Below are 19,605 nucleotides of genomic sequence, written 5' to 3'. Positions count from 1 at the left end.
CTTATGGATTCATTGAATTTGTATTCCGACTGACCAAAAATCAGTGTTATATGCTATATAGTCACTCCTCAATTATGGTGCCTGTATGAGCGTCGAGAGTCTCTACTCTAATGCTCTAATTATCACCTGCAGATGGATGCCGCCGATATTTAAATCGCACAACTCAAACAATATTTGCAAACCAGCACTAAAATTATTACTTTTTGTTTAGTTCTTATGCTCTGCGACTTCTCACTTGTATAACTCATCAAGAAATTTCGCTTTCCCCAGAATTGGATATTTAACGTTCATATACATCGGATTAGGGTTGATATGCACAGACACTGACTGTTCAATCAGTCAATCTCGAGCTCTTCGACAACCCTTCGTATCTCGTATCTAGATGCATAACTCATGGTAGTAGACTCTACCTTGTTTATGATATGAAAAGACATAAATTGACCATGTTGATACATTCTTCTTGTTTGTCAATATTGTAAACTCTACAAAAGTCGGTGAGCGAACCAAATAATGAAAACATTAACAGCATTTGCTCACACAACTACACACTCTACTCCCTATAAGGCCCGAGTCTGACGTAGCCACATGTGCAACCCTGAATACCGTTCATCAACAGAACCTTCTCGCCTTCCTTGATACTATCAACATCCACCGCCTCATCGCCCTTCAACTCCCGCACAAGTCCACGATCAAGCAGTTCGGCCTTCACTGCACCTCTGAGACCGCCAATCTCATTACTCGACGGCGTAACCCACACGCCGCCTCTCCAAAATGCTACATTTGTAAGGCTACCCTCTGTGACCTGGTTCTTCTTGTTATACACCAGCACCTCAACCAGACTACTGATCGGAAATCCTGCAGGTAACACTCGCTCTCTAGCAGCCGTATATGGATCCCGATTAGAAGTCTTAAACATTGTGATTGACGACTGCGGTGTAGCTTCAGTATCAATGTATATCACCCATGAGTTCTCGGGCGTAGTGTCATCCTTCAACCCCGAAAACAAGTCAGATCGCGCAACGACTTCATTTGATTCTACACGTATTCGTCCATCGCGATACACAAATGGTCGGAGTCGATAGCACTTTGTCGGGTCATGCACGGCCGAATATAGCGCCGTGAGTAGCGTTTCTTCTGTAATTGCTGCCTTCTTACCCGCTGTTACCGCTGCAGTCGCCTGCTCGGGCCAGAAAAACGCGTATGAAGAATTCAGTCGAGCAATGTGTCGCGGAAAAAGAAAAAACAATCGTGGATCAAGAGCCGCTTTGCAGGCAGCGAATTTCTCTGCGTCAATTGCTGAAGACGAGGAGAAAAGTAATGAGGGGTCGTAGCGCACAGCTGAGATTACGCCAAAGTCTGGGTCTTGATGTTGCATTGCTGTCTTTTGCCTCCGTTCGTATTCTGCGCCGCTTTTGCTACTTTCTGTTCGAATGGTGTAATGAATTATGTGTCGAGCTGTGAAAATTTGGAAAGTGTTGAGTGGTAAATTGTACAAAAGATAAGCGCGTACCGAGAGGTACTGAGAGGAGTCGCCGCAGACAATCACCTCGTATTCGGTGCTGATAAAGTCAATTTGGCTTATACCAATAAATGCAAGTCTTCATGTAATATGACACCAATAAATTTATAATAAACAATTCAGTCTGTACGAACTTCGATAGCAAAGAGAGCTTTGACAGCGATTACTGAGTATGTATGAGAGCATAATTGCATAATACTAGAGCACTTGAAGCCTTATGACGAAGAAGCGGCGCATTTTGTGTGTGCGAACCCGGCCGCGTTTGCTGTGGACTCTGCTGCTTGTTTACTTTTATCATTCTCGTACTCTCTCATTCAACTCTCTACATCATCTCACACATCTCTCAGCGACGCAATGGCTGCTCCGAAGCTAGTGACTACCCGTGATGTCTTCCTATTCATCCCGAACCTCATTGGATATTCTCGTGTCGTGCTCGCTCTCGCCTCGCTAGGATACATGAGCATCCATCCCAAAGTTTGTAAGCGAACTAGTATTCTCATTTGCTGTCTAGAAAATAAGACTGACTTGGACATTGTTTCCTTTTATTAGGCACTGTTCTTTATGGAGTTTCGTGTCTGCTCGATGCCTTCGACGGCATGGCCGCCCGCAAGTTCAATCAGTCCACTCGGTTTGGCGCAATTCTAGATATGGTCACTGACCGCTGCACGACGTCTTGCCTCATCTGCTTTCTCTCAGCTCGCTATCCGACATGGTTCATTTTATACCAGCTTTTAATTTCTCTTGATCTGGCTTCGCATTATATGCATATGTACGCAATGCTCTCTTCCGGCGTTCAGAGTCATAAGAAAGTCAGCAAAGACCGCGGATACATCCTCAGTCTCTACTACACAAACTCAAAGGTCCTTTTCATCGTTTGCGCCGCAAATGAGCTTTTCTTCGTCGCGTTGTATCTCTACTCTTTCCCGCTCAAGACCTCGCCGTATTTGGGATACATCCAGTCTGTTCCTCTTTCGTTCGCTACTATCCTCGGCGTTGTTACCTTCCCGCTCTGGCTGCTCAAGCAAATTATTAACGTCATCCAGCTCGTAAACGCGGCCAATGTTCTAGCCGAGCGTGACGTAGAGGAACGGAACAAACTTTTCGAGGAGAGTGCAAAGACAAAGTAAGTCTTTTTTTTGCCTCCGACATACAGCGAAGAAGAAGACACATGAATGCATCTACTAATTCAAGAAGGGCCTAAATCATTTTACAAAAAAGAATATACCTAGGTAGAATTCATGGAACTAAATGACGATAAAGAACGAGAACAGAGAGCGTGAATTTTTTGATCAAAGAGGAGTGAAAAACCAATAATTAATCTTTATTGCATACGATACAAACGTCACATGTGCCAATTTGGTGGCTTGAACCAGGAGTTTGGATTTTTTACACATATCATATTTGTTAAATATCGAGTTCTTTTTTGTTAAACAAAAAAGGGCCGGCGGCGGTGAGCGTTGAGATGAAGGTTGTGAGATTGATTGTTGCCAGACTTAACTAAATTTTCTTTTTCCTATTCCTTTTTTTTGTATTAAATTTGTGAAGTATTTTTATTTGTAATTACTATGCAGGCTTTTCTTTTGTTTCTGAAGAAGTCAATAATGACTAAGTTTATAATAATCATGAAATTTATTTTGTATGCCTAGTCTTTTATAGCTACAGAGCGTAGATACATTACTTTGCGCCAATTTTTCGCAGAAAAAAAAAATTTGTATTTTACTTGTATCACAAAAAAAGACAGAAACGTAAGAGGTTAATATACACTATATACACACAAGCACGCTCTTGGTTACAAAAGGAGAAAAATCAACATTTAGCAATTGCAATTGCAATCACCACAACTCAGGACACATGTCCCATTTGCCCAGTCGCCGCCGTTCCCAGTATCCATTAGCGCCTTGAATAGGTACCCAGACGCCGTTTTCTACTTTTGTGAACCATAAACTGCTTACGCCCTCTGACGGAATCTTGCCGAGCTTGCGCCTTTCACGCTGGGCTTCCTCGAGCTGTTTCTTCAATCGCTCAGCTTCGTCGATTCGGGCATTCTCCAAACAACGTTGATCAGGTCGCAATCTACTGTCTGTAGGAGCTATTTTGCCTTTCTCAATATCAGTGATATCGTTCAATGTCGCGCAAAATTCCGGCATCCCATATCGCAATTTGGGATCTGGTAATAGTTTACCAACGCTCCACAACTTTTTCTCGTCCGATGCTCGTATGAGCTCAGTAGTCCATTTGCCGCCCACTGCCGCCTCAGGAATAAGGGTGTTTTGAGGGCCCATAATATTCACTAGTACTTCATCCGACTTTTGCCCAGAAAACATTGACCGTGACTTAAACTCCACAACCGCCTTATGTCCAGTGGAAGCAGCGATATGCATCTGGCCAGATGGCTCCACGTACTTCTCACCCGCAAGCATGTTGCGCAGATAAGTTGTCGGCATTTTATAAGAATATGTTACCGTACGCTCGGCCTCCGTCTTCCTATCACGCGTCACCAAGCTAATGGTAATCGGTCCATCAGAAATCAGCTCTGCACTTTTTCCCCAGAATTTTTGCGCGGGCTGAGGACAGTACGAGTATGTCCACTTTGGCGCCTCGGCAAATGTCGCAAAAATGGGCGGCCGGTGCGAGATCTTCTCCGCGAGAAATCTAAAATTGAGATCCTCACGAACCATCTCAAATGTCTCGTTCATCAGAGGATTGAATGGTTTTCGCAAAGCGCGAGAGTTGCATCTCATGTTTGACAGGTTCGAAATAGCAAAGGCAGCAATGTACATCATTTGCTCGCCACTGTCAATGCAGGCCTCGACAGCCGTATCCAAAAGTCGACTGTATTCAAGCGGTTCAGCATACCGCTGCAGTACCGACAAAGGCTCGTTCGCAGTCACTGGCATTGCAATCGTGGACAGATCCTTGCCAACATTTTTCCGTACAAACTGGATTAAACTTGGTGGCAGTACGGAGTTCGGTGGAACAGTGTTGCGTCGCTGTATCCTCGTCTCTATCGGCAACGGGAATAGATCTCTCTCTGCGCCATCAGTAGACGACGTAGTAGGCGAAAGAGGCGATAACAGAATATTGGTGGAGCTTGATGAAGAACTTGATCGTCGTAGAGATGAGCTTGACCTCGCTCCATCCTCGCCTTCTTCTTCATCCGAAACAACAACAATATCGTCAACTACCTCATCGTTATCAGCAAGCACAAGAATTGCGGGGCCTTCTTCGGCATCGAAAAATTCAGACTCCGAGTATACTGATGTGACGTCAATTGACTTGCGTCGTCCACTCATGTTCGGCATCCTAAATCCAGTGAATGAGCGCCGACGTGGTGCATTCAGAATCGACGTAAAATCATGATTAATTGTAGAAAGTAAATTTTGCAAAACTTCTATCGCAGCCACATTTTTCTCGCTGGATGATTGCACAGCCGCGTCATTACCTCCAGGTGTAGAGTTAGTTGATGGCAAAACTGGCGAGTCCTTCGCAGACGGCCGCTTCTTCCAAAACTTCTTGGATGAACTAGCAGTTGACGTAGCCAAAGATCCTGGTGCAATGCTGATAGAAGTTGAAGCAACTTGCTCCACCATCGCGTCGAGGGCAAAATATCCATCACCGCTTTCTGACTGAGCAGTGCCTGGCGACGAAGTACCCGCTAAGTTATGCGACAGCTTAAGAACAGCATTGAGTTTGTCGCCAATTTCTTCCATTCGAGTCCACTCTCTGTCAGTTAGATTTACACCTAACGATGATGACGGTGAAAGCAACTGTTTTGGTGACGACGGATTGCCTGAATCCGTAGCACCGCTAGTATTTGACGTTTTAGCAAGTGCAAGAGTACGCGCCTGCTCAAGAGCGTTTTTCCATGATTCGAAATCTTCTTGTGTGGATGCACGAAGATTGAAAATCTCGGCACCAGAATCAATGAAAATTTCGCGAGTTGTGGGTTTTACTGAAACAGCCGACATCATGAGCGGAATTGATCCACGGAGCAAAGAAGATGAGACGTCATGATAGTATGACAATATACCAGACTCGTGGTCAAGCGTAAAGTAGCGCTTTGCGTAGCCTTGTAATTTCTTGCGCCGTTTCTTAAGCAGCACGCCAGAGTGAAACCTATCATCGACACCCGTCTGTGGAATTAGGGTCAAAGAAGTAGAGCTCGCAGTCTGAGATATATTAGAGTGTGAGATCTGGTCATCAGACTGCGTATGTACAAGCGTCGGCGGAATAGGAGGCGTTGGCGGCACCACGCTTGCCCTATGACCTCTCACCGAGTTATGGTGAACATTGCTTCGTCGTCGCCTGGGGGCAGCCATAGTCGTAGTTGCAGTCATACCTTCAATATATGCTGATTCAGCTGAGGCAACTGAGTGAGCAAACTGCACGGTTTTGGAAAGAGTCTTTGAAAACGTGTTGTCAAAAACAAATGCAAACATTCCACCGGCATGCTTGGGAACTTGATAAGAACCCTTAAGTATATTATTTGCGTGACATTTGCCATGCCAATACACAGGCGTAAGACCAGAGTTACGCAGACGTTCGTCAAGTGTTCCTGTCGAGGCGGTGTCCTGTACCGTATTTGACGCGAAGGGACCCGTAGATCTGACAGTCACGTTCGAGGATGAGCGCGTACGACCAGCAGATGAATTGTCATCAGAAATGCTAAGAGAAATAACGGAGTCAGATGCCCCGGGTGGACGACGGAAGATACCAAAGTTACTAAACAATTTGCGAAATGTCAGTATAGATCCGCGACTGCCGCTTATTAACCATTTGACGTACATTGACTTCTTGTTTGGACGGATCTGCCAACGAATGGAGCCGCTGTCAGGCACTGAAATCCATTTGATTACAAAGGCCTTGGAGTGGACCTCGACTGTTTCCATTTGCGAACTTAAAAAAGAGAGAGCCTGATGGCGGGGAAATATGTTGATAAAACAGATACGGTGATCCTGCAGTATTGCGGTATATTTGCTGAATGTAACGATCCGGCACTGGCTTAAGGAATGAGCCGTGCCATGAGGCAGTTACAGGAGTCCAAGGGCAGATATACTCGAGCAGAACACGAGCCGATTTAGAAATAGGTGGCACTTGAAATAAGGTATGAGGTCGGCTACAAGGACCGCAGTAAACAAGCTTGAACAGTGGAAAGCAAGCCAGGACGCGGGAGGATACCACTCCGAGGTTAGGGTGAAACGAGGTCCTGTCAGCCGCAGTTGCGACATTGGCTTAAGCAGCTCGTCTGTCTGTGTTCACGATAAGCTACAGCATCTATAGTTAGCCAGGCCATCAAACAAAAGACTGACAGCTATCCAGGTACTGATTATTCCACAGAGACTTTATAAATCTATATACACAAAAGCGTGGGCGCCATGATTAAAATAGAGCGTCACACCTACAGGTACGTCCATCACAGTCCGAACTGACTGCACCTGCAACTGCTAATGCCAGAGATCGCCATCTAGAGTCCTCAATCAGGATTTCACAATCGATCGTCGCTTTCAAGTTACCAAAGAACTTGGACAGGGTGCATATGGCGTTGTGTGTGCAGCTCGCTATACCGAGAGCTCGCAGGCCGTAGGAGTTGCTGTGAAAAAGGTCACAAACATCTTCTCCAAAAAGATCTTAGCCAAGCGAGCCCTGCGTGAACTCAAGCTTCTGACTCACTTTCGTGGCCACAAAAATGTAAGTTTTATCAATATCAGTTCTGGAAAAGTTCTAACAAGCCCCAGATCACTTGCCTATATGACATGGATATTGTCGACACAAACAATTTCAATGAAGTCTACCTTTATGAAGAGCTCATGGAATGTGACATGCACCAGATCATTCGTTCTCAACAGCCTTTAACTGATTCGCACTACCAGTCGTTCATTCACCAAATCTTGTGTGGCTTAAAGTACATCCATTCCGCTAATGTTTTACATCGTGATCTCAAGCCAGGAAATTTGCTTGTCAACGCCGATTGCGAGCTTAAGATTTGCGATTTTGGACTTGCTCGTGGCTTTTCAACCGATCCGGCCGAAAATGCTGGATTTTTGACGGAATATGTAGCTACACGTTGGTATAGAGCGCCTGAGATTATGCTCTCGTTCCAGAGTTACACCAAAGCAAGTATGTATCCTGGCAACCCTTCCGCTAAAGTGAACCTGGTGAACTGACAATTTTGTTCCAAGTCGATGTTTGGTCTGTTGGATGTATTCTTGCAGAGCTCCTCGGCGGTAAACCCTTTTTTAAAGGGCACGACTACGTAGACCAACTCAACCAGATCCTGCGCTACCTTGGCACCCCTTCAGAAGAGACATTATGTCGAATTGGCTCTCAGCGCGCACAAGACTATGTTCGCAGCCTGGAATACCGCGCTCCTGTACCTTTCTCAAAATTATTTCCGACCGCAAATCCTCAAGCGCTTGATTTGCTAGAAAAGATGCTGGCGTTTGATCCGGCGGAGCGTATCACAGTCGAGGAGGCGCTCAATCATCCGTACTTGGCTGTCTGGCACGATCCTGCCGATGAGCCTGAGTGTCCTACAAAATTTGACTTTTCGTTTGAGTCTGTGGACGACATCGAGTCGATGCGGCAGATGATTAAGGACGAGGTAATTCAGTTCCGAAAACTGGTGCGGCAACCGATTGAGACCCAGAAGGAAATGCTGGGTCGGTCCGGTGCAGCTGCCGCCAGCAGCGTGCCACAGACGCAGATGCAGACTCAGGATGTCGGTGACGGTGCGGCTGGGCGCGAGGACGTGCCACGGCCGTCAGAGATGGATCTTGATGGGCATCTGATGCCCACGGATGGTGAGCCAACTGTTGTGGAGGGCAGCCTTGAGCGAGAGTTAGAGTTTGGGCTGGATGGGCCAGCACATTAGCGAGCCAAGGGGCCAATAAGTCTGAGGGTAGTGCTGTTTGTGGATATGCAGTGTGAATGACGCGAGGCAATAAATTGGGGAAGCAAAGCAACCCAGCCATCTAAAGCAAGCCTCTTTGCCTTAATCAGGCCTCGCGCAGGATGGCTGGCTCAGACCGATAAATGAATGATCTGCGCCGCATCAATTAAACTTTTATTATATAATCTCCTGATCATTAGTCTTCTGCGATACTGATAGGCCGCTGTCTCGCCGATAGGCAGATAGACAGATAAAGCTGGCATCATAACAACAACTATCTCATTATAGCAATTATTTGATAACTGATTACTTTCATATTTTCGAGTCCTTATCGGCCTCGAACGCTGTTCGCCAGCAGTTCTCGACGGCGAGTCATGGTGGCTGGTATTTGTGGCTGGTTGCCCAAATGGGCAAGCGCTATTTCCTGATAGGGCCAACCCAGCATCGCGGGGCCCATATTGGGAGCTCATTAAATAGATCTCTCTCGTCTTCACATCTCTCAGTCTTTCTCTTTTTCTTCTTTTACCGTGTCCACCCTCGTCCTTCTAGTCACTTTCTTTTTGTCTCCCGAGACCCTCTCCATGCTTGCTGCGCCTATCATGCGCGACATCCCGCGCGAGCATTCCTCCTCGCGCTTGGCCGCCATTCGCTCTCGTCTTACAAACAACAACAACAGCAACAACAACAACAACAACAACAACAACAGCAGCAGCACCTCTTCTGCCCCAGCCTCGCGTCGTCGGGTCACCAAAAAGCGGTCTCAAACTGCACCTACTCAACCGTCTGAATCTACCGGCAAGCCAGTCGTGAGACGCACCGCTTCGTCAGTCGACGGCTCATCAGTCCCACCGCCCGCTCTTTCGTCGTCCTCCACCAGCACATCTTCTGCCTCTTCGTCTGTCGACTCGCTCACATCGCTCGACCCAAATCTTTTGCTTCTTCTTCCGGGTGATTCAAAGGCCCAGGCAGATGTATTTTCTCAGCGCAATGGCAGGCCCAACGATATCGAGTCAAAAGAGCGCAAGAAAGACGTACGAGCTTTTTTCACCTCGTTCGCTTCCCGTTTTGGCCCCCTCTTCGCTTCCAATGCCGCTACCGGTATATACGATGAGAACCTTTCAACTGCCGAAGAAAATAATTTAAAGAAAGGATCTCGTAATTCTGCATCGCGTGGTTTGAACAGGTCCAAAAAGGCTTCCAGCCACGTGGTCGTCGAAGATATCGTCGCTGCTGTCGCTCTCATGCCTGAGCCCGAAGTTTTTTCTCAGACCGGTTCTTCAAATCCAACAACTTCAACTATGGAATTTACGCCTAATTCAATGTCTGCGTCTACCACCACAGCATACGAAGAGCCTATCTACCACAGTCTTGGTGGCGTTGTATCTCCCTCAGAAGAGATCCAGAGCGGCATCGACATTATTTTGCATCAAAGCCCTCTATTTGGCACAGAGTCCGTTCCGCGCGATTTTACCGACATCTCGAACGATGCGTATGATGCGCTTACTTTCCCGCACCACGAATCCAATGCTGTTTACAGCAGTCCAACTGAAGCCTTAATGTCTGGAGAGCACAGCATTCTTTCAAGTTCCTTTGACGCAAATATGGCCTCTCTGCACCAAGAATTTGCATTACTTAACTCGCAGCGTCAGCAACAATCACTGATTGAGGAGCAGCAGCAACATCAAATGTCGCCTCAACTTGTGGCGGCTCAGATGTCACCGCTTTCCGTGACCTCCATCGCCTCCATCGGCTCGCCGACTGAATCCCACATGTCTTCGCAGTCTCGCAAACGCTCTCATGAAGATTTTTCTGAACAGCAATTACATCATAACTTGACACATATGCCCTCTCAGCTGTTTCAGGCCCATGATTGGCAACAGCTGCAGCAGATGCAACAACATCAACAACATCAACAACAACATCAACCACTGCAGCAACAGCAACATTTTCAGACAATGCAATTGGAGTCCACGAGCGAGAGTCCTATAATACAGAATAGTGATTACAATAGTGATAGAGAGTTCAAGCGCCGCTATGCATCTTCAGCTACGTCGCGTTCTCCTTCTGCTTCACCGGCGCAGTTCTACATGCCTCTTCCAGCGGGGACTGAGGCCGATCTGCTACATTCTTCATCGATGCCGTCAACTACATTTACTCAGTCTAGTCCACCAATGCTTTTGCATCAACGGTCGATGGACACTTTTCTCCTGCGCAGTGCACCGTCTGCCTCTCGTCCGACTAGCCGGAGACAGCAGAATCAACAAAGACTTCACCGCGCGCGGTCTCAACCTAGCTTGTTGCGCTCTAGTGGCCCTCCTCCGAGGCCTGCATTTGTCAATGGTCCTTCGGCGTTCACGCCTGCTTTACCGCAGCATTATATGGTCCAGTCACCGCCTCCAGATTTACAAGTTGGTCTTGGGTTAAGTGTTGCTCATTCTCCTCTCTTTCCCGTTGCTGCTCCGTTGCAGAGTAGTGGCAGTCCTCCTGTGGCCGACATATCTGCTTCATCTAGCTCATCTGCTTCTACTACACCGAAGAAGAAAAGGAATGAGCCTTCTACCGGTGGTGTACTGTTTAACAATCTGACGCCTATGGATCATGTCAAAATCATGAGTTCAGTTGCAAAGTCAGGATCTAGTAAGTCGAAGAAGAACGCAAGCAAGAGGAAATAGTCATTCTTTATTATTACGGTTGCTCTTTGTATCATTATCGTATGTTGTTTTTTTGTCTTTTTGATTTATGGAATGTATTTTTGTTTCTGCATTATTGGGAGAGTTTTTGGGTTGGAATTCGCATTTTTCATTGAGGATATAGATTATTTTCATTTGGAGGACATTTGTATTAGATCTGCTCTTCTAATTTCTGGGTCGTCTTGGGTTCAATTTATATAATATTTTGCATCAGAATACATTCTTTTACTGATCATCAAATGTGAGCAGAGCACAGTAAATCTCCAATGATCTTTCACCTAATAATAGCATACACGTTACATCCCGTGATAAAGCACTGTTTAACAAAAAGAATAATCTGATTATTTATAGACAGTAATTATGACCTCATAGATCAAGCATTATATGAACAGGCTCATGAAACAATTAAACAAAAGATAAATACAAGGCAGATAGCTTTTTTCTCCTGCACCAAAAGTACCAGATAGTATTTTATTCGTAGAATGGGAACGAGGCACCATCACCACGCGGGTCACTACCAGCGCTGTGGATGATCTTTCCATCGTCAAGCTTGGTCAATTTAATGAATTGTCCACGACCAAAGAGAGGATCGTAGCGCTTCTGTCTGGTGATCTCATGGCCGAGAGCCTTGAGCTGTTCGACGACCTCGTCGCTAATTTCCTCCTCGATGTTGACGTTCGTGAGAGTGACACCGTCAACAACACGGCCTGGAGTAATGCATATACGGGGCACATCGAGCGACTTCTGCTCGTCCAGTCCAAAAATCGAGTGGTTGAGAAGAACCTGGAGATGACCCTGGGGCTGCATGAAGCCACCCATGACACCGTAAGCGGCATAGATGTCACCATCCTTGGTGAGCATAGCAGGAATAATAGTGTGGTAAGGTCTCTTACCTCCCTCGAGAGCGTTGAGAGCAGTAGGGTCAAGCACGAAGTTGACACCACGATTCAACAGAGGGAAGCCAGAGTCCTTGGGCACAATACCAGTGCCGAACATACCGGCGACAGAGTTGATGAACGAGCACGCGTTACCCTCGTTGTCGGTAACTGAGAGATAGACGGTATCAGAGTCATTGGCAGTCTTAGGAAGACCCGGTGCATATTGAGGAACCGCCTTCTTGGGGTCAAACTCCTTAGAACGAGCCTTGAGGTAAGACTTCTCAAGCAAAGCCGAAGTAGGGACCTTGGCGCGCTCGGGATCAGCAACGTACTCCTCACCATCACGGAAAGCCATCTTGAGAGACTCAATAACCATGTGCAAGTATTCGGCAGAGTTGAGAACCCACTCAGAAGGAGGAGGAACAACTTTGTCCTCGATCAATTCGCGAATGATACCAGTCGCAAGCTGTGCAAGCAGTCCCTGACCATTAGGAGGGCACTCCCACAGAGTGAGTCCATTAAAATCAATCGATATGGGCTTATCAAAAGTTGAATAGTGGTTCTTCAAGTCCTCGAGTGTCATGACACCACCCATGCTCTGGACCTGGTCGACGATACGCTCAGCAACTGGACCCTCGTAGAAACCAGCCTTGCCATTCTTGGCTATCAGCTTATAAGTCTCGGCCAATTTCTTGTTAACCCACAAATCTCCCTGTTTGGGAGTGGTTCCGTCGGGCTTTAAAAGATCCTTACCATTATCGGAGGCGCCGGTGATGATGTTCTTGCCACGGTACCACAACTGCGAAGCAATCTCAGGAATAGGTACACCGAATTCAGCAAACTCAATGGCGGGAGCAAGAGCATCGGCAATCGTAATCTTGCCGGAGCCCCAATTTTCAATGGCGTCAACCCAAGCGGCCGGGCCACCAGGGACGGTGACACAATGCACAGAGTTAGGAGGAAGCTTGTGGCCAGTGATACCGACCGACTTGAGATAGTCAATGGTGAGCTTTTCGGGAGAGCGACCTGAACCGTTAAGAGCCTTCAAAGATTTGTCCTTTGCGTTCCAGAAAAGTGAGAAGACATCACCTGCGGGCGAGACCATCATGGGTTCAATGACAGTGAGAGCAGCAGCGGTAGCAACGGCAGCATCCTAAATTGATAATTCATTAACTAAACAGCTCAATTGATATAGAAATTTGCAGTAATTGCGTAGTTAACAATCGATAGGAACCATTCATTTACAGTCCAAAGAATTAGTCAATCTTCCGCACGACTGCACTTTCAGGATACTTACGACAGCGTTACCGCCCAGGCGCAGAATCTTAAGGCCTGCCTGAGCAGCCATGGGTTGGGTGCATGAAACTATTCCATGCAGCGAGTGAACAGCCGACCTCCGTGAAGAGAATTCTGTGAAGAACAGTTAAGTTAGCTGAGAACGGTCCGAGCACCTGTTATCGTCCACAGTAGAAGAAACGTACTGTAGTCCTTGGAGTCGTCGATGTCGAGATATTGCTGGTCTAATGACATTTTGAATTCGATAGGGGAACGGAAGTGACGAGAAACCAAAAGAGGGGAGGTGGAAGGTGAGCAGCGGAAGACTGGGTTCAGCGAGCGGGGACGGGGAATATTCGACAGGGAGCGATAGGCGCGTAGGGTCGCCGACGGGCTCGGACCGCGCACAAGGCCCTCGACCGACTTCAAGAGTCTGGTACCGGGCATTACGACGCTGTTAAGCAATTGTATCTATTTTGTGTGTTTGCGAATTGCAATTATGGTGAAAAAACAATACTCGGCCTGCGTTGTTGGAGGCAGAACTGTGAATCCTTCCGTCGCTTTTTGATACACTGATAAGACAGCGGGTACAAGCAGAAACTCGGCGCTCACAACTCACATTCAGTCACCATTGTGCAGCAGTATTTACTACGTAGATAACTCTTCGCTCTAATTTTTCATTTCATAAAAGATATTACAAAACACATTTCCTGGCTCCAAACACCGTACCCGGTACTCAAATCCTCTTTAAACTGAAAATAAAATATAAAATATAATGAGTCAAATAAAATTCAAACTAATTGATATCGTCCATAGTAAAGGACATTAACCGCACGTTAGCAACGGCCTGAGAAATAGCACGCCGGCCTTCGTCGGCTTTCCAGACGTCATGAAAAGCTTCGATTATGTCCCAAGTGACAAGCCGATCAGAAAGAAGAGAGAGCTCTCTTTGATAATCTGCCCAGCCTGGCTCACTCTCAATCATGCGTTGAGAAGAAATGATGGCAATGGGCGTATCTCTCGGCAGAATTTCAGATGCAGCAAGGATCTCGTTCTTTGTAAACGTACGAGCAGCCACCTGCTCCTGGAACTTCGCAAGGTCATATTTTCCACTAGTAGATTGAGACCGACCAAAAATCCGATCCTCAGAGGTACGTCCACCAAAAATCCAGCCAATCTGTTTGTCTATTCCCAGCGGTGCAATCAGTCCGTGCAGCCAGTAACCGAAACCGCGACCGGAAGATCCAACGTTGTCAGTAAAGTACTCAGTGTTATATGTGTCGACCAAGACAAGTCCGTAAACATCTCCAGCATGTCGCGAGGCGAAAATGCGCGAGTATATACCACCGACACCATGAGAGACCAGAATCCAAGGCCCATTCTCTCCAAGCTTATTTAATCCGTCAGAAAGTGCGTCAATAGCCATTCCCGCGGACATTGGCGACGGCGCATTATCTGAAAATGCGATGCCAGGACGATCCCAGTAACAGTAACGCATTCCACTGATTGTTGAACCATCATCGTTGACCTCACGCTCAGCCCACTCGCGAGCAAAAATCTCAGCAGAAGTAGAGCCAGGCTCAAGCAAAATCGTAGGTTCAGGAATTGTATCGTTAACATTTTGTTGAGGCCGATTGCAATAAATATGAATGCGGTACAGATTGTCTTCCACTTCGACGTATTCTCCAGGCGGACTTATTCTCGAATCATAAGAGTCAACTGCAAGTGAAAGCGTGACCAGAATCACGACAGCAAGAATTAACGAAAGCACTACAAATCCCCACAACACACTTATCCACATTCTGCACGATCGCTGGGCACGGGATCCGGTTCCATTTCTCCTGCCAGAAATGATCTCCTCGAGCGAAATTCTTGATCGCTCGACAGCATAGTTGCAGGCTAGAACCCACGCAGCGGTGAGTATGACCCAGAGATTGACCAGTATTCCGAGGACAGTGCCTTCATAGTGCCGTAATTTGTTAACACTCACTGTGAAGATAAAACTGAGAAACAAAAATCCAATCATGATAAAATTGATGACTCTTCCAGATTTTGATGGAATGGCGAAAACTTGAAGCGATATGGCCAGGTTGCCGATAGCGATAAGCATGTTCATCATCACGTAGAAATTTCCTCCGTACGTGTTCAATTTTGGAATAGTGAAAAAAGTGGAAATTATAAACAAGAAATACATAATTGAGGAGAACACGAGAAATAAAAGTGATATCCGGCGCATAGTCCTTATCTTGAAATACTTGAACGGATTTACCGCAGGATCCTCCGCCGATATCAAAAGCGGTGCCGACTCATCGTTGCTATCCTCCGAGTGCCGTGAACCATAAGAAGTATCATCCTCATGAATATCCGCTGCACCATATTTAGGCGGAGAAGTGGATGTCGTAGTTTTCGACGGAGCCGAGTGAGAGTCTGTGGCCGCAGAGCTCTCCTCTGAAGTCTCAGCAGGTTCGAGCGGATGAGAGTCTCCACCCTCCTGATTGCTATGATCGCTTCTAGAAAATAGTCCCATTCTTTCTTGTTTTCTAGATGTCAACTCCAAGAAGCTCGGGGAGCAGTCGACTCTTTATATTGGACATGCGACGATCAGCTGACGTTTAGTCTAATGCTGTGGCGTAGAATGCATGAGCAACGATGACGTACGGCTATGATCGTCAGTGGGTGCGGCGCTGACCCAGCTCTGCTCGCGAGTCCATAAACGGGACCGATAAGAGATTGTCGATAAATAGTTATTCGCTGGCTTCGATGGCTGTTCAAAAACAATAACAGGCATTCAGACTAAAACGATTAAGTAGGACACATTTATATACATTGGACGCAAGTTACAAGACATTATCTAAATCAAAGATTATATTGCCGGCGATCAGCTTCATTTCATATACGACTTCATTCTTTCCCACTCATTTCCGTCCCATGATCAATGTTCGAATCTCAAACAAATACTCCCGATTGTAGCTACTGGGACTAGCACCCGCACCAGTCTCGCTCGTCTCCCGACCAATCCAGCCATGCACCTTCCGTCTCCAACGGTCCTCCTCGTCCATCTGCTTTCTAACAAAGGCAGGGCCTACGTCAAACTCCTCACCCACTACAAATTCTCCGTAGGCGTCACTGGTATCAATTTTGCGCCGGCCACTACTAGGTCCGGGAGGTAGTTGAGAACTGCTCGTTCTATTTTTTTCTGCTCCTCCACTCGAGAATGGTCTCATGTTTATTGTTCCTTCAGACGCGGAAAACATCTGATGCGGGTCAGCCTGTTTCTTGACTATCGCAGTATCATCATCTTCAAATTCATCATCGAACCCCGCAAATGGATCATCGTTATTACTGGCTGCAGCACCATCAAAGTCAAACTCGATGTCTCCTGTGTTTTGATCCGGCGAGCTTGTATTGTCATTGGGTCTCATAACATCGCTTGCTTTAAACCAGCACATACGTACTGGATCAAAAACCATTCCCCCGACAACTTGTATTCCCTTTTTGGCAGAGATATTAGAAATCAATGCCGGACGAGGTGGAGTCAGTGTAACAGAATCAAATTCTACTGTAACAGAATCATTCCCTTCCCATTTAAACGTTTTGGGATTGTATCTCATCCCTTTCACTTGCCGAGGAGCATTTGCAGTTTCTCCGAGTGGTCGAATCAAATGAGGCCTCTGTTGTTTCTTATGAGGTCTGCTCGACGTTTGTCGAATTGGTTTCGAATGATGCATAGTATGGCTTATCATGTTTTGTGATATAGTTGAGTGTTTAGAGCCAGGTGAGTCAGTTTTTCGTAAGTTCTGCACGGAAAGCTGCCGGTGACCCAATGTTGCGGACATATCTTTCGAACTCGAGATTCCTAATTCATCTGCTAAATCGAAATGACAATCGTTAGCTTATTGGGTTTCTGAATATATTCAAAAATTCATCATTGAATTTACCTTTTGAGCTTTTGGTACCGTTTTTAGAAGAGCCTCCTACTGCAGATGGTCGCTTCAAAAAAGTCCGCTCCTTTACCAAACTTATCGGTAAATCATCGAAATCATCCAATTCTGTACCGTCGCCAAACAACCTTCTGCGAACTGGCTTGAGTAAAGTCTTTGTGGTCGCGGCTTCCCGCCGAACGGAATCAGGAGCTTCATTTTCCATATAACGCTTTCGCGGTGAAGGAGTATTTCTCATTGGTGCAGAGGCAGTTGTTGCAGTTGCTTGTAATAAAGTGGTCCTTCCAATTAGCATATCTTCTGGCGGAATGTGAGCATGAAGACTAGACATAGACGGCTTTCTGGCGAATCTGTTGAACGGCGGAATGGATGGCGTCACTGGTTGTGCTGTAGACGCCGGACTTGGAGGAATCAGACTACTGCGCGATGCCATTCGCCTAAGATTGGATGAACTTGCTGCAGGTCGAAGCCCTGGAGAGGACGCTACCGAATTGCTTCCGGTCAATGACAGGCGAGAAGGCAAAGACGGTAAAGGTGGCGCACTAGAGAGACTGGGCAATGAACGATCCCCACCAATGGGATCAGATGCAGAGCTTCTAAGAGATGGCATTGATTTTTTGGACAAAAGAGACCCGTACCGCTGATTAGAAGCCGAACCCGAAGGTTTGATAGATGCCATCGACGATTTATGTCCAATTCTTCGGGGTTGAGAGACGGCCATACTTGCTGGTGGTACTGTGCGCTCCTGTTTCATCACTATCGGCTGCGACTGTAATAATGGCGATGAATTTGATGTTTGGCTCACAGGTCTCGGTATCCTGGTCGGTTTAGGCGCAAATATCTGAGAAATTGTGGGCTTTTTTGGTGATGATTTGGCTAAGTCTCCACTTAGAGTCTGTTTAATATTTTTGTTGACCGTCCATTTTGCCGTGTCAAAAATGTGATCGTCTTCCCCAATTTCAAGGCCATCAAGAAAATCTTCGCGTTCAATATTGAGAACATCAGCTTCAGACTTTTGTGTGTCGCCATCCACAGCTTTCATTTTACAATCTAGTAACTGCTGCAGATTAAGAGGCCCATTAGGTATCTGCAGTCCCATGAGCCCTTCATCCTCGCTCTCATATGTCACGCTTGAAGACGGCGAAAAGGTTGAAATCATCGATGATCTATTGGAAGAATCTGTGAATTTTGATCCGGTGAATCGAGTACTTGTACTTTCCTCTCCCCATCCGCCTTCCGCATCACTGTCGCCCAAATTGGCTGGTGTACGTGATCTTGACGGCAGCTTCAACTCGATTTTATTTAGATTATCCGGAAGGTCAAAGTCGCTCTCAAATTCATCCTTTTCAAATGCGTCCACAAGTGGTGCTTTCTGACGGCTCTCTGTAACTGTACTCAAAACTGGTGGCATCTGCTTCGCTGAATTCCTTGGAGACATGCGAGTAATTTTTGGAGAGCCATTGCTTGTAGCGTCAGATGAGGCTCTAAATAGTGAGCCACTTATAATGTCGCCATCTTGTTTCAACTTCTTGTTAGTAACCTGGCGCGGCTTGAGAGTATCAAAATCGTCGGGCTCTAGTTCTGCTTCTTCGCTGTCTTCCACCCATTCCAGAATTTTTTGTTTACTAGCTGATAGTGAGGCATATTTAGGCGATGACAAACTGTGTGGCTCCGTTCTCTGCATAGTGCCCAAAAGCCCAGCAGCAGCAGCTGGCGTTAGCTTGATAGTAGATTTTCCGCCCACTTCTTCTTCCTCTTCGTTGTCACCAAAATCACTAAAATTATCAAACTCGTCGAATGAAGGTACTTCGTCCTTGTCGTTTAAATCCAGTTGCTCGAGTTGGTCTTCAAACGATAATGACTCCAATAAGTGTCCGGATGACGACCTTGAAGATGAAGCTGTAGATCGCAAATTCACCGAATTGTTTTCAATTCTAGACAGCTTGCCGAATAAATCTTCATCTCCTTGGAATTCTAGTTCGGAGTCATTATCCCACGACTCGACTTCGTTGTCGAGATTGTTAAGCGGATGCCTAACTGGCTGCAAAATCCGCTTCGGCAAGCTCATCCTGGTGGCACTTCAGAATATGTACTCCTATTTATCCAATAAATAAACAAATATATACTCTTCTTGAATTACAGTCGTATCGGCACGTTACCAAGCACAAACTTGTTGAAGAAGAAGCAAGCGCGCCGTCGCAGCTGCCTCGTTACGGTAATGCGCTGCAGTAGCCAAAGACAGCAACAAATTAAAATAAACTCCAATTCCAATAAAATGTTGTCGGAGGAAAGAGAGCTGGTAAGTTCTGTCGTGGCGTGCGTGTCATGCCAAGCGAACAGCCTGGCTTGCCCTGCAATGTTTGTGTATCTTCAGCCGAAGAGGAGAGTTCTGCGCCACACAACAACAAAACGC

General features: G+C 46.4%; 8 protein-coding genes across 8 annotated transcripts; 3 read left to right on the top strand and 5 right to left on the bottom strand.

Moving 5' to 3' along the window:
- Nucleotides 1–113: 113 nt before the first annotated feature.
- V2V93DRAFT_364178 (aminotransferase class IV-domain-containing protein) lies at nt 114–1,693 on the bottom strand. Its single transcript, XM_066908788.1, has one exon. It carries the CDS (start codon nt 1,373–1,375, stop codon nt 551–553), a length of 825 nt encoding a protein of 274 aa, XP_066767911.1. The 5' UTR covers nt 1,376–1,693; the 3' UTR covers nt 114–550.
- A 180-nt stretch (nt 1,694–1,873) lies between these two features.
- Nucleotides 1,874–2,646, top strand: V2V93DRAFT_320158 (CDP-alcohol phosphatidyltransferase-domain-containing protein; the record flags this gene model as incomplete). Its single annotated transcript, XM_066907305.1, has 2 exons — nt 1,874–1,997; nt 2,069–2,646. The coding sequence occupies 2 exons, from the start codon at nt 1,874–1,876 to the stop codon at nt 2,644–2,646; spliced, it is 702 nt and encodes a 233-aa protein (XP_066767910.1).
- A 705-nt stretch (nt 2,647–3,351) lies between these two features.
- Nucleotides 3,352–6,408, bottom strand: V2V93DRAFT_378133 (Oxysterol-binding protein-domain-containing protein; the record flags this gene model as incomplete). The annotated part of the gene is made up of 2 exons (XM_066911945.1): nt 3,352–6,241; nt 6,305–6,408. The coding sequence occupies 2 exons, from the start codon at nt 6,406–6,408 to the stop codon at nt 3,352–3,354; spliced, it is 2,994 nt and encodes a 997-aa protein (XP_066767909.1).
- Nucleotides 6,409–6,651: 243 nt separating this feature from the next.
- V2V93DRAFT_118831 (kinase-like domain-containing protein) lies at nt 6,652–8,690 on the top strand. The gene is made up of 4 exons (XM_066906773.1): nt 6,652–6,923; nt 6,988–7,207; nt 7,255–7,636; nt 7,699–8,690. Exons 1-4 carry the CDS (start codon nt 6,895–6,897, stop codon nt 8,388–8,390), a joined length of 1,323 nt encoding a protein of 440 aa, XP_066767908.1. The 5' UTR covers nt 6,652–6,894; the 3' UTR covers nt 8,391–8,690.
- Nucleotides 8,691–8,921: 231 nt separating this feature from the next.
- Nucleotides 8,922–11,329, top strand: V2V93DRAFT_364171 (uncharacterized protein). Its single transcript, XM_066908787.1, has one exon. It carries the CDS (start codon nt 8,990–8,992, stop codon nt 11,078–11,080), a length of 2,091 nt encoding a protein of 696 aa, XP_066767907.1. The 5' UTR covers nt 8,922–8,989; the 3' UTR covers nt 11,081–11,329.
- A 240-nt stretch (nt 11,330–11,569) lies between these two features.
- Nucleotides 11,570–13,506, bottom strand: V2V93DRAFT_389915 (nucleophile aminohydrolase; the record flags this gene model as incomplete). The annotated part of the gene is made up of 3 exons (XM_066912379.1): nt 11,570–13,129; nt 13,274–13,386; nt 13,458–13,506. The coding sequence occupies 3 exons, from the start codon at nt 13,504–13,506 to the stop codon at nt 11,570–11,572; spliced, it is 1,722 nt and encodes a 573-aa protein (XP_066767906.1).
- A 406-nt stretch (nt 13,507–13,912) lies between these two features.
- On the bottom strand, nt 13,913–15,966 carry V2V93DRAFT_364168 (uncharacterized protein). Its single transcript, XM_066908786.1, has one exon. The coding sequence runs from the start codon at nt 15,776–15,778 to the stop codon at nt 14,048–14,050; it is 1,731 nt and encodes a 576-aa protein (XP_066767905.1). The 5' UTR covers nt 15,779–15,966; the 3' UTR covers nt 13,913–14,047.
- A 52-nt stretch (nt 15,967–16,018) lies between these two features.
- On the bottom strand, nt 16,019–19,555 carry V2V93DRAFT_364163 (uncharacterized protein). The gene is made up of 2 exons (XM_066908785.1): nt 17,190–19,555; nt 16,019–17,116 (listed from the first exon to the last, which is right to left on the bottom strand). Exons 1-2 carry the CDS (start codon nt 19,258–19,260, stop codon nt 16,167–16,169), a joined length of 3,021 nt encoding a protein of 1,006 aa, XP_066767904.1. The 5' UTR covers nt 19,261–19,555; the 3' UTR covers nt 16,019–16,166.
- Between the last annotated feature and the right edge of the window lie 50 nt (nt 19,556–19,605).

This window comes from Kockiozyma suomiensis (genome assembly GCF_038497685.1).
Source record: "Kockiozyma suomiensis strain NRRL Y-17356 unplaced genomic scaffold V2V93scaffold_2, whole genome shotgun sequence".
Classification (NCBI taxonomy): Eukaryota; Fungi; Ascomycota; class Lipomycetes; order Lipomycetales; family Lipomycetaceae; genus Kockiozyma; species Kockiozyma suomiensis.
Note: the sequence above shows the minus strand (reverse complement) of the source record. Positions and strands in the feature narration are given on the sequence as shown.

Bases quoted from the DNA above. Each gene is read 5' to 3' on its own strand.
- V2V93DRAFT_364163 (XM_066908785.1), bottom strand. From the start codon at position 19,260: ATGAGCTTGCCGAAGCGGATTTTGCAGCCAGTTAGGCATCCGCTTAAC. The intron at 17,117-17,189 runs GTAAATTCAATG...TCGATTTAGCAG, and splicing joins CGGTACCAAAAGCTCAAAAG to ATGAATTAGGAATCTCGAGT.
- V2V93DRAFT_118831 (XM_066906773.1), top strand. From the start codon at position 6,895: ATGATTAAAATAGAGCGTCACACCTACAG. The intron at 6,924-6,987 runs GTACGTCCATCA...ATCGCCATCTAG, and splicing joins ATAGAGCGTCACACCTACAG to AGTCCTCAATCAGGATTTCA. The intron at 7,637-7,698 runs GTATGTATCCTG...TTTTGTTCCAAG, and splicing joins CCAGAGTTACACCAAAGCAA to TCGATGTTTGGTCTGTTGGA.
- V2V93DRAFT_364168 (XM_066908786.1), bottom strand. From the start codon at position 15,778: ATGGGACTATTTTCTAGAAGCGATCATAGCAATCAGGAGGGTGGAGAC.
- V2V93DRAFT_364178 (XM_066908788.1), bottom strand. From the start codon at position 1,375: ATGCAACATCAAGACCCAGACTTTGGCGTAATCTCAGCTGTGCGCTAC.
- V2V93DRAFT_364171 (XM_066908787.1), top strand. From the start codon at position 8,990: ATGCTTGCTGCGCCTATCATGCGCGACATCCCGCGCGAGCATTCCTCC.